Raw genomic sequence first — 12,362 nt, 5'->3', positions numbered from 1 at the left:
ATTTCAGTAATTCAGTACTTGAAAAAAAAAGCAAAAAGAAATATTATCAGCACCCCTACCACCCCCACCTCTTACGTCGATAACCCTACCCCTCTCTTACTAATTTAATTCACAATCATACACTGATACACATACATAAACTATGAACACAATGGAGTTCTGGGAAAATATTATGCATATTCAACACATATAAGCACATATAATGAAGTTTTGGAAAAACTGATGCAGATTAAACACATATATGTGCACACACACCTCTCTCTCTCTTGCGTCTCTCGTTCTCTCTTCCTGATTCAACAAACACACACACGCACACATACTGATAAACCAGATTGAGAACATTGATAGGCCAACACCTCCCTCTATTACTCTCTTTCTTGAGTTTCTCATTCCAGCAAAGGATTTTCACAGTCGGAGCTACGTTTTCATTTGGTGAACCTCCAAGAGCGAAGTGACCATCAATGTATGTGTGTAGTTGTTCAGATCCGAGATTTTAGGGTTTTTAGATGTTCGGGTGGTGTCAATTTCCGTGTTAATCAGAGTATGTATGTGCCGAAGGTCTGATTTTCAAACACTTGTTCAACACCATTATTTCCATATCTCAATTTCTTGAAGGCCCAATCGTCAGATTCTGATTCAATTTCTTGAAGGTGCAACATGCTGATTCTGATTCTTTATAGTGACTCAAGTTCACCACCGGAAGGTGTTGTAGATATGGGTTTTAACTCATGGTTGTTCTTGTGTGTGATGAACCCAATAGAGAAAGGGAGGGGTGGGGTTTACGAATTGGGAGGGTGGGTTAGGATGATTTAGAAGATTGACCCCATTTTTCATGAGAATCGCTCTTTAGGGGAATTTCATTTGAGATGAAAAACCGCTCCAGTTCTAGGGAATCATTTCAATGATGGTGGTGGGTTAAGGTTTTTTAAGGTGGATCTAAAATTATGTTACCTGGTGTTTTTGTCATTGAAGGGATGAAGAAGACGATGAGAGAAAGAGGTTTTTGCAAGTGAAGAGAGAGAGAGAGAGATAGAGAGAGAGAGAGAGAGAGGTTACCGGTGGAGAGGGATGGATGGGGTAGGATTTATTTAATTATTTTTTTTAAACATTTAAATACTAAAATTAATAAAGAAAATAGAAAAAACAAATCAAAAGGGTAAAAGAGTCATTTCAAATTGTTCAGGGACCAAATCCACGAAAAGTTTGTGATTTTGGACCAGTGGTGCAAGTTGGAAACTTTTTGGACTCCATCTACAATTTTTTGCTAACCACAGGGACCAAATTTGCAGTTTAGTCTAAAATGAATAATTCATAAATATAGAAAACAATTACCCTGATGATTGAAAGAGTCATCCTCAAAACTAATTTTCCTTCTTATTGAGCCTGAACTTGAAACATTATCAACATCACTATGATGGAATTTAGAAAAAACTGAAACAATCTCTTGTAATTTCAATTTATACAATTGAAAATTTTTATGACTTCCATGCTTTTGCAATGCCATTTCAACTTTCTTATTCAAATCATAAACAACCCACTGAATATCCGACTCACAATCCTGAAAATTTTTAAAAAATAAATAAAATAAAAATTAATCCGAAATTTAAGAAAATATACAAATAAAAAATGAATCTTACATATATCGATCCACTTTCAAAATCTTCATTACAATTTGCAACAACACCATAACCGAAACCACCATTTTCCAATTCCTTGCTTTCTCTAAACTTAAGTTGATCTGATGTCCAGAAATTAATTACAGGAAATCTTCTGAAAAATGGCATTTGCTGACATTGAATCCTGTCAACATATAGCAACTACAAAAAACATCTTTAGTTAGAAAATATAATGATATGAATATTATTTATTATATAAAGAAATCAAAAAATTTAAAAGAATATACCGTTAGAAATTCACATGGTCCATTAAAAAATGTTTTAATTTCATTTCTGCTCCATACCACTTTCTCTTCCTTCAAACAATTCAAAACATATGCACACCAATCTATTTTATCCAACTTAGATGATTGAGACAAGTAAGGAAGAACTTTGAAATTACAAGCTCCTTGTTTGTTACATGATCCGAAACATGTACACACCAGAATTATGAAATTCACAATGAAAACCATATCTGCTTCACTTCGCTCTATTATCTTCATCAACAAATCAGAAGGAGCTACTAATGACAATGGCTTCTTAAATTGGTCTTTCCAAATTTCAAACTAATCATCATTGCCTCGAACACCTAAACAACTTATTTGCTCATAACCCAATGGCAAACCTAGAACCCTATTCACATCTTCTCTTGTTACCGGAATATTTCCACCTTCACTCTTAATAACCATCTCCTCATGATCAAAAGAATCCACAACAAAATAACATAATTTCGTTGGAATACTTTGAGTCTTCATATCAAGCAATGACCCAAAACCAATTCTTCTTACACAATCTTTTTGAATATCATTCATAGATTTCACAGCCCCATAAATAGAATTAACAGAAACACGAGCATACAAAGCTTTCACATTACCAGCTTTACCATCTTTTTTTTTCTTTTTTATCAGATTTTCCTACAAACTTCTTAAAACTTCTTATACTCGAATCTTCATAATCTGAATCACTAGAAAAAGAATTACAGCCTACAAAACATATCCAAATATTACATTAACAATTAGATTAACAATTAGATTAAAACTGCAAGAAGGTATTCAATCAGTTTGTATTTAATTTGAAATACCTTAGTTTCTTTAAATTTACTTCATAATAAAAATCAAACTTTAATAGGGTGTTTTAATGCAATAAAACAACATCCTTATATTAATTGAATGTGGAATTAAAGAATATGTACATACCTTCATTAATTTTTTTGCCCTTGCCTACTTCATCATCAATTCTGCGTTTCTTAAGCTTCAAAGAATTGCTAGAATGAATCTCAATTGCCTTATTCTCATCTGATACAATAAAAACGATTGTATTATCTACTGAATTAACGACAACTCACAAAACAACTACCTTCATTGACTTTTTCCATGTTTCTAAGAACATCAACACTTGAAACACCGCCATTTTCGGGATCTTTCTTAATCTTCAATGATTTACCGGAATGTATCTCAATTGGATTCTTCAAATCTGGAACAAAATAACATGAACTACATGAATCGATAAAACTAATAATTAAAGTTCTGAATGCTTGATGAATATGGATAAACATATGAACCTCCATCAAATTTTTGTTTCTGTATGAAATCTTCAACCGCATAATCTTCATCATCTTCAATTTCAATCGGATTATCAGCACAGTTCAAATTCAAATTCATGTTTCGTTCTAATTCCTTTTGCAATCGGTTCTTTTTTTTTCCTTTTCGAATTAAACCTTTTTTTATTTGAACGAGCATCCAATATGGCTTTAAACGCAAACATCGAATAAAAACCGAAACTGCAATCGGTCAATTCTAATTTGAGTCAACCGAATGTCTATACATTAAAAACTAAATTGGTCCACTACGTACAGTAAGAAGTTACCAACTGAATTAAAATTTCAAATTTGATTATCCACAATAACTAATAAATACATTCAAAAAATATATATTTACAAGTATACCCTTTAAATATTAGAAAATAATATAAATTACAAAATACATGTGTCAAAAATTGAATGGTTCTCGCATTTTCGCATAATATATATATTTTCGCATATATATATATATATATATATATATATATATATATATATATATATATATATATAATAAATTGTCTTTTTTAATAAGAACCCTAAAAATCAACCTGCGTCTTATTTTTTTAGTCGATATCCCCACTAAAAAAAAAGTAAGACGCCAAGGGGAAATACAGAGACGTGGAAACGGAAATAAGATTCTTGAAACTCATCTTCTTCTGCACTTCCTTTTCTCTTCCTGACAAAAATGGTAAACATGGTAAATATTTTTCACAACCGTCATGCCTTAACTAGAAATGCAGTAAATTTACAGTTCCTTGACTAAACAAGTGGTCTGGCTTTCTCCACAGAAGTCCAAAAGTCTTCCAGCAACACCCATCACCATCGATCACATTATCTTCTATCTTCTTAATCTGCTTATGATGATCATCCAGATTCATCTCATCAAAATTTCTTCGCAATCATTTTAACTTTTCTTAACAAAGATTTGATTTTTATCAGGATCCTTCAATCATACCTTTAATGGCGTCTTCTTCAACTTCATCCATTCACAAGATCTTTAAGTATGATGTATTTTTGAGTTTCAGGGGCGAAGACACTCGTACGAACTTCGTTGACCATCTTTATCATGCTCTTAAGCAAAAAAGCATTCATACTTACAAGGACGACGAAGAAATCAAAAAAGGGGAAAACATTAGTGATGAGCTCATCGGATCCATTGAAAACTCCAAATTCTACATCATTGTTTTCTCCAAAAGATATGCCTCTTCATCTTGGTGCTTGAATGAACTTGTTAAGATAATGGAGTGTCAGAAGTCGAACGAGCATACCGCTTACCCCGTTTTCTATGATGTGGAACCACGGGAAGTCCGCAAACAAGAGGGGGCAGTGGCAGACGCCTTTTACGACCTTCAAAATAAAGAGGCTGCTGGAATATGGAGAGAGGCTCTCAAAGAAGCAGCGGATCTGGCTGGGTGGGAGTTGAAGAACACTGCTGACGGGTAATTCCTTCATTAGATCTCTGCAATATTTTGAATATTTTAGATCTACTGCATAATCTGGAGTCCTGGATATAAATGGCTCGTATATGGCATCTTAGATTGTCAAATTTTAATACGTAATTTTTCATATGTTAATTATAGATCTGAAAGTGACTGGTGATATGGGATTTTGAGTAAGCTAACTGAATCTTCTTTAAAATGCAGGCATGAAGCTAAATTCATCCGAAAAATAGTTGAGGTGCTTTCACTAGAGTTACGTTCCATTAGTTTCAACATTGATGAAAAGCTAGTAGGAATGGAGACCCGGATCGAAAATCTTATACCATCTTTAGGAATTGGCTGTGACGATGTCCGTATGATCGGGATCAAGGGCATGGGAGGTGGTGGAAAGACAACTTTAGCAAGAGCTGCTTTTGATCACATATCCTTTCAGTTTGAAGGTACAAGCTTCGTTGAAAATGTGAGGGAAAAGGCTTCTTTCTCCGGTTTAAATTCTTTGCAAAAGCAAGTCCTTTCAGATGTCTTCAATGAAGACATGAGAGTAAGTAGTGTTTTTGATGGGAAACGCATGATGAAGAGGAGGATTCCTAATAGGAAGGTTCTTGTTGTTCTAGATGATGTTGATGATATAAATCAACTTGAGGCGTTAGCAGGCGAGCCTAACTGGTTTAAGGCGGGAAGTGTAATTATCATCACAACAAGAGATGAGCAAGTGCTGGTAGCGCATCGAGTGAAGTTCATTCATGATGTCAATCTGCTATCATATGAGGAGGCAATTTGCCTGTTCAGTAGGTTTGCATTTGGGATAGATATTCCAATTCAAGGGTATGAAGAGCTATCAAGACAAGTTGTACATTATGCGGCTGATCTTCCCTTGACGATTAAGGTTTTGGGTTCGTTTCTTTGTGGAAAAACTGATCTCGAATGGATAGATGCCCTAGAAAGACTAAAAACGATTCCGGAAACACAAACTTTGAAAAAATTGGAATTAAGCTATATATCTCTAGAGGAGGATTACAAGGAAATGTTTCTAGATGTTGCATGCATCATGAAAGATTGGCTGAAAGATGAGGCTATCAAAGCGCTTGAATATTGTGGGTTTCATGCTAGAAATGGTTTAAAAGTTCTTGAACAAAAATCTCTCATAACTATTTATAAGAACTTTTATTATGATGGTGATTGCCTAGGCATGCATGACCGTATTGTAGAAATGGGCAGGAATATTGTTCGTCGTGGGCACCTGGATGAGCCTCACAATCATAGCCGATTGTGGATTAAAGATGAAATTGAAGAGATATTAGCTAATGATTTGGTAAGGATAATGTTTACTTATATTTGGTAAAAGAAAAAACCAACACATCTATAGTTATTATGACACAAGTTTCATGGTGACTTATTTTGGATTGCAGGGTACTAAAGCAACAAGATGTATACGATTCCACTCAGTGAAATTCAATCCTCATATTTTTATAAAAGGTCTGAGAAAGATGAAGGAACTTAGATTTCTTTCTGTTTTTGGAGTTTCTTCCAGTGATTTGGAGTTTAGTATGGCTGGCTCAGACTTCCCAAATGCTCTACGATATGTGGATTGGACCTATTACCCTTTTAGTTCTTTACCCACAATGTTTCAAGCAAATAATCTTGTTGCACTTAAAATGGTTCGCAGCAGAATTGTACAACTTTGGGAAGGTGGAGAAAGTAAGGTAAAATTATGGTTGATCGATTGATCTGTATAATTCATTATATAATGTTATACATACATTGTTCTGTTATTACACCAATATTCATTTTGTTTCTTTTTTGCTTATTTTAGGTCTTTAACAAGCTCAGATTTCTTGACCTCAGTTTTTCAAGGTTGAGTACCATTGACCTTGGGCTTACTCCAAATCTCGAGACGTTGACTCTTCATTATTGCGATGATTTGCTAGAACTTCATATGACCGCTGGATGTTTAAAGCTCACCTCTGTCGACATTGAAGGTTCAAGGTTGAGGACCCTTGACCTTGGGATGACTCCAAATCTAGGGAAGTTAAATCTTCAAGAATCTTGTTGTTTGGAAGAACTTCACATGGCCAATAAATGTCAAAAGCTCACCAAACTCAAAATTAGTCATTCAAAATTGAGGACCCTTGACCTTGGGATGACTCCAAATCTAGAGAAGTTAAATCTTCAAGAATCTTGTTGTTTGGAAGAACTTCACATGGCCAATGAATGTCAAAAGCTCACCAAACTCAAAATTAGTCATTCAAAATTGAGGACCCTTGACCTTCGGATGACCCCAAATCTCAAGAAGTTATATCTCAAAGAGTGTCATAAATTGGTAGAACTTCACACCCCCATTGGATGTCTAAACAAGCTTGTCCATGTAGACTTAAGTGGTTGTTTGAGGTTTAGCTCTTTTTTGTTTGACAAAGATGATTATACTTCTTGTAGTGTGGATGAATCACTTGAGGTTGGTCCTTCAGCTGAATTACAGCTGATTGCGGAGGCCTTAGAAAGATGCCCGCTTCACCCCGACAATAACTTGCCTAAGTTTCGGTTTAAGTGCTTTTATGAAGAAGATCGAACCTCATTTACTAGAAATCTTGAGATGCTTCTTTCTGTAGGTATGTGTGCTTGCACAAACCTTGAGACGTTTTCACAAAGCATTTGTGGGTTAAGACATTTAAGAAATCTTGAACTCAAAGGCAGTTTTCTAGAGACGTTCAAGGATCTTGACCAGTTAGATTGTCCGGAGGAGCTAATTTTGTCATCTACAACAATTGAACATCTTCCACATAGCATTTGTATGTTGAAACATTTGAAATCTCTTGAACTTATAGATTGTCTGCTACTTGAGAGGTTACCTGAGGATCTTGACCAATTAGAATGTTTAGAGGAGCTAACTTTGTCATCTACAACAATTAAACATCTTCCGGATAGCATTTGTATGTTGAAACATCTGCAATCTCTCAGACTTATATTCTGTTGGCTTCTTGAAAAGTTACCCGAGGGTATTGGCGAATTAGAAAGTCTAAGGATGCTCGCTTTGTCATCCGCGAAGATTAAGCATCTACCAGGTAGCATTTGTATGTTGAAACGTTTAACTTTTCTCCAACTTGATCATTGTTTGTTGCTTGAAAAGTTACCTGAGGGTATTGGGGAATTGGAAAGTTTAAGGAAGCTCACTTTGTCATCTATGAAGATTAAGCATCTACCCGATAGCATTTGTATGTTGAAATTTTTAACTTCTCTCAAACTTGATCATTGTTTATTGCTTGAAAAGTTACCTGAGGAACTTGGATGTTTAGAACATTTAGGAGAGTTGTATGTACAAGGTACAAGCATAATTCATCTTCCACAGAGCATTCTTTTGGTAAAAGGTCTGTTTATCTTCGGGTCGTGGGAACTTCTTGAGTCGTGTGGGTTTACATCGGAGATACAAGGCCCACTATATGACTGCTTCGTACAGCTGCCAACAGCAGAAGTCTCCAGGGATGAACTTTTTGAAGCTTTGTAACAGGTACTTTCTGTGTTCTTCATTGATCTTGTCACACTGATTTAAATAATAAAATTGATACGACGGTAACTAAATTTCAGCCACAAATCAAAATTAATAATTAAAAGAAAATAAAGTACTATACATGCAGACAATGTTCATCTTAATTTGTTCTCTTCTCTTGATTTTTTCTCTTAAAAAGCTAAATTCAATGATTTTTGCAGAAAAGAGATGCTGAAAAAATGGATTAAGCCTACACTCGGGTAAATTGCTATCTGTCTCTCTTATCATAGCATCCTAATTCTAGTTCTTCCTATTACAAAATTATACTACAAAATATCTACCCAGTTTATCAATGACATTAAATTACAAAGCAATTTTACTGCCCTAACTGGGTAGATTTATTGAAGTATATGTTTAAATAAGAAAAAAAAAATGAAACTTGAAAGTACAATGCTATAACTGGCTAGACCATTCAAAGTATAATGTTCTAATAAGTAATAGTTGAAAGTATAATGCTCTTGTTATGTAGAATTTCAAAGTAAAAATTAAAAGTACAATCCCATGGCTGGGTAGATTATCTAAGTATAATGTTGTAATAAGAAAAAAAAAATTGAAAGTACAATGCTATAATTAGGTAGATTTTTCAAAGCATAATGTTTTAATAAGAAAAAAAATGTAAGTACATTGCTATATTTGGGTAGATCATTCAAAGTATAGTGTTCTAATAAGAAAAGGTTTTGAACGTACAATGCTACCTTGAGTAGATTTTTCAAAGTACATTGCTTTAATAAGAAAAACAAAGGAACATGTTGTAATCAAATGAAATGAATGTAGGATGCCATACTACATAAATAAATGAGAGTACGTTGCTATATCTAAGATTATTCTGATATTTATGTATGAATATACATGTGTATAAACGTATGTATGTATGTATCAACATTATTTTCCACATTATATTACAATTTAGAAACGGTTGATCTTTTATCATCCACAATATAATCATGTGTTCACCTTGAAATTTGAGTGCAGATACCGGTAGAAGAAGGGTTGATTCCACATTCAGTATCGTTGACTTTGTGTTGGGGATTCCTGTTGATTGAAGCATTGTTACTAGTTGAAATCAATGTGAGACTTCTTCAAAAGAAGAAACACATAGTGCACAATGAGAATGAGTTGGAAGTGATCTCCATTAGAACCATGGCTCAAGAGATGTTAGGTTGGGACTTTCCAAATGTCATTTGAACTGCAAGATTTTGATAATAAATTCGTTCCATTCTTCATTTAATGGAACAATCAAAAATTGATCGTAGTTCTTGTTTGTAAGTTTGTTTTTAGACTTAAAGCTTAATGCTTTATATTTTGAAATATAAATTTAGCTTACCACTCTGAATTTTCATGGATCAACCCAAACCGTATCCTGATTAACAATAAGATTGTAATTTTGAAAGTTACGAATCGTCTCATATGTGTATTGATTGCGACCTTAATTGTTTGTGAATAGAGTTTTGATAGGTTTCAGGTTAAAAGTTGCCATACAATCTGTAGAAAGTTGTTACAATAGGAAAAACGTTCTGCTATATATGTAGGGTGCACATAATGCACGCACCCACAACAGGATGATTTTGAGAAGCTCTAGAGGCCCATAAAAGTCATTTCTCAAAGAACTATTGTACTTTCTCTGTTTTCTAGTTGATCATCGTTCTCTGAATTGACATGGTGGTCTTTTTGGTCTTGTTGTAGATGATAATGATTATTTTTCAGCTAAAAACCCAAAAATTAAGTTAAGTGGTCAGTCTCTCGACTTTGGAAAAGGTTGATGTGATGGGTCTCTACTAATCCAGTAACTTATAATAGAAAAAAGAAATTTTCCACATGTAACTTTCTTCATGTTATTTTATAGAGGGACAAGTTTATTGTTGTGTGTATGCTGCTAATAGAACTGGACATGAAACATAACACACATTTCTTTATGAACTAATTTTTTTTTGGAACTAATCATGGGTAGTGATGGTATGTTAACTTTGTTTTTTTCCTTGATTTCATAGGGTTTATGTATATATTCCAAAAAGTTATTTCATCATATAATTGATTTCTACCAGGCAGCTGCCAAAGTAGTTTTATTGCACTGATCATGGAGGATGGAACATTAGATAGATTTCGCTCTTCAACAATCTTGGCAACTGAAGTGAATATTGTTAATTGACCTTCATTTGAACCCTAAATAGGCAATCTATTTTTTTTTCTGATCAAAAAATTGCACTGGAGATGGAAGTGTTATGGATTTTAATTGATACTTGTATATCTTAATTGTTTTGTTGGGTCATTACTGAAGTTGCAGTATTTTTCTACATTTTAGTGAGCAATAAATTGAAAAGACTCAGGTAACCTGGTTCATCTTAATTTCATATCTTCTCTTGATCTTTTCCCATGAAAAAGTTAAATTCAATGGTTTTGCAGAAATAAGATGATAAGAAATATGAGATATGTATGTTTGGGGTTAAATGTATGAATTAGAAACATACTTTCACTTGTTTTTTTATCGTACATCCTACTTTCATTTATTCTTGTTAAAACATTGTACTACAAAAATCTAGCCAACTATTGCAATGCAATTAAAAGACAAAGCAATTTCACTTCTCTGACTGGGTATATATCAATCAAAGCATAATGTTCTAATAAGAAAAAAATTGAATCTTGAAAGTACATTGCTACATTTGGTAGATTTTCAAAGTATTATGCTGTAATAAGAAAAAGTTAAAAGTACACTGCTATAACTGGTAGGAGTTTTACTTATTAGAACACTATAGTTTGAAAAGACACTTAAACATGTATTATTTCAATCCTTTTAATATCAAGAGTGGATTAAATTCTAAAATCTAGGCGTAAAAAAGAGCTTTTAAACATGTTTAATAAGAGGTCTAAACAACCATTGATGCTTGTTCCTTTTGATTTTGGTCCTGCATATACAATGTAAATGAAATCACAAAGAGCTGCAACAAGAAGTATAGAAAGTTTCAACTAAGAGCACCACTAAGTAAGTGATCATGAGATGAATCACTACCATTACAGCCGTAACGACTCCTTTTTGAAAATGAACAAGTGGAAATTGTATGTTAATTGACTATATTCTTGCCATGTCACCACCTAACATAATCATACAACTTGATGGTTTCTCATCCTAAAGAGGATAGAAAAAAATAAGCAAAAAAAAAAAAAAAAAAAAAAAAAAAAAAATCTGACAATGAAGTATAACTCAAAGAGTACAAATTCAAGGGTATTTGATTAAAAGTATTGTTCAAGTAAGTGATTAAAAAATCAGGACCCGACTTTCATGAAGTTGAAGTGCAAGCCCAACCTCTCTTCTGTATCTTTTCCGCAATAACTTCATCTAAAAGCAACAAAAAGCAAATTATTAGATGTGAATTTTTATATAATTGAATGGAAAACATATTGCATAGTAACAAAAAAAAAATAACTCGACAAATTTGTGGTGTGCTTGATATCATTTTCAAATCATTTCTTATTTTATTTTTTTTGTAATTTATGTAAAGAAAACCTTTGCATCTTTTCTGGAAATATTCCTCATAAAATTATTTCCAGAATTACAACTATTGCTCAAAAGTAATACTCCTATATATCACCATCACTTAATTGCACCTCTCACAAGTCTTCCTTGCAACAAAAAAAACTATGTGTTATGATTATGATTTTTCAATTTTTACCTATGATGTCATAAAAACTGCAGAATGTTCCCAAAATTCATCCCCATGTTTAACAAAAACAGATGGCAATTAGCGAAAAATATTTTTGTAATAAAATATCAAATCTCAAATTTAGAAAAACTCTTTACTTTTTTTCACCTTTTACTGAAAACCCATTATAAAATTTGTTTTTAAAGAAAAATTATTGATTTTTTTTTTTTGTTTATTTACGCCATTAATTATATGTTAAAATAAGTTAATATTGTTAACACTATGTAAAGTGTTTGCAGGGAAATTAGACAACACAGGAACTTTACACAAAAGTTGTGTTACTTCATTATAGAAAAGTGACAAAGCTTGATGCCTAAGAAGGCTTACACGTGAAAGGAAAATGACAGAAACATAAAAAACTGCTCCACTAAGAGCCTAAAGATAATGGACAACCCACTACCTAAAAAGACAAAGTCAAGAATAACTTTTATGGGGAAAATAAATAAAGCA

At 33.2% G+C, this 12,362-nt stretch overlaps 1 protein-coding gene across 2 annotated transcripts; it reads left to right on the top strand.

Moving 5' to 3' along the window:
* The first annotated feature begins 4,036 nt into the window (after positions 1–4,036).
* Positions 4,037–9,631, top strand: LOC145142197 (disease resistance protein RPV1-like). Of its 2 annotated transcripts, XM_079074754.1 has the most exons (6): positions 4,041–4,676; positions 4,881–5,988; positions 6,086–6,379; positions 6,490–8,178; positions 8,379–8,417; positions 9,190–9,631. In XM_079074754.1, the coding sequence occupies exons 1-4, from the start codon at positions 4,198–4,200 to the stop codon at positions 8,173–8,175; spliced, it is 3,567 nt and encodes a 1,188-aa protein (XP_078930880.1). In that variant the 5' UTR covers positions 4,041–4,197; the 3' UTR covers positions 8,176–8,178; positions 8,379–8,417; positions 9,190–9,631. The 2 variants fall into 2 exon arrangements, with proteins under 2 accessions (XP_078930881.1, XP_078930880.1); XM_079074755.1 differs by lacking the exons at positions 8,379–8,417; positions 9,190–9,631 and having other exon boundaries at positions 4,037–4,676; positions 6,490–7,885; positions 7,967–8,178.
* The last annotated feature ends 2,731 nt before the right edge of the window (positions 9,632–12,362 follow it).

Source organism: Lactuca virosa, unplaced genomic scaffold (genome assembly GCF_052849685.1).
Source record: "Lactuca virosa cultivar CGN04683 unplaced genomic scaffold, Lactuca_virosa_CGN04683_v6 scaffold_172, whole genome shotgun sequence".
NCBI lineage: Eukaryota > Viridiplantae > Streptophyta > Magnoliopsida > Asterales > Asteraceae > Lactuca > Lactuca virosa.
Note: the sequence above shows the minus strand (reverse complement) of the source record. Positions and strands in the feature narration are given on the sequence as shown.

What these genes read in the sequence shown, in the direction of transcription:
- LOC145142197 (XM_079074754.1), top strand. Translation starts at nt 4,198, where the DNA reads ATGGCGTCTTCTTCAACTTCATCCATTCACAAGATCTTTAAGTATGAT. An exon ending in TTGAAGAACACTGCTGACGG is followed by an intron (nt 4,677 to 4,880) that starts GTAATTCCTTCA and finishes TTTAAAATGCAG; the next exon opens with GCATGAAGCTAAATTCATCC. An exon ending in GGGAAGGTGGAGAAAGTAAG is followed by an intron (nt 6,380 to 6,489) that starts GTAAAATTATGG and finishes TGCTTATTTTAG; the next exon opens with GTCTTTAACAAGCTCAGATT.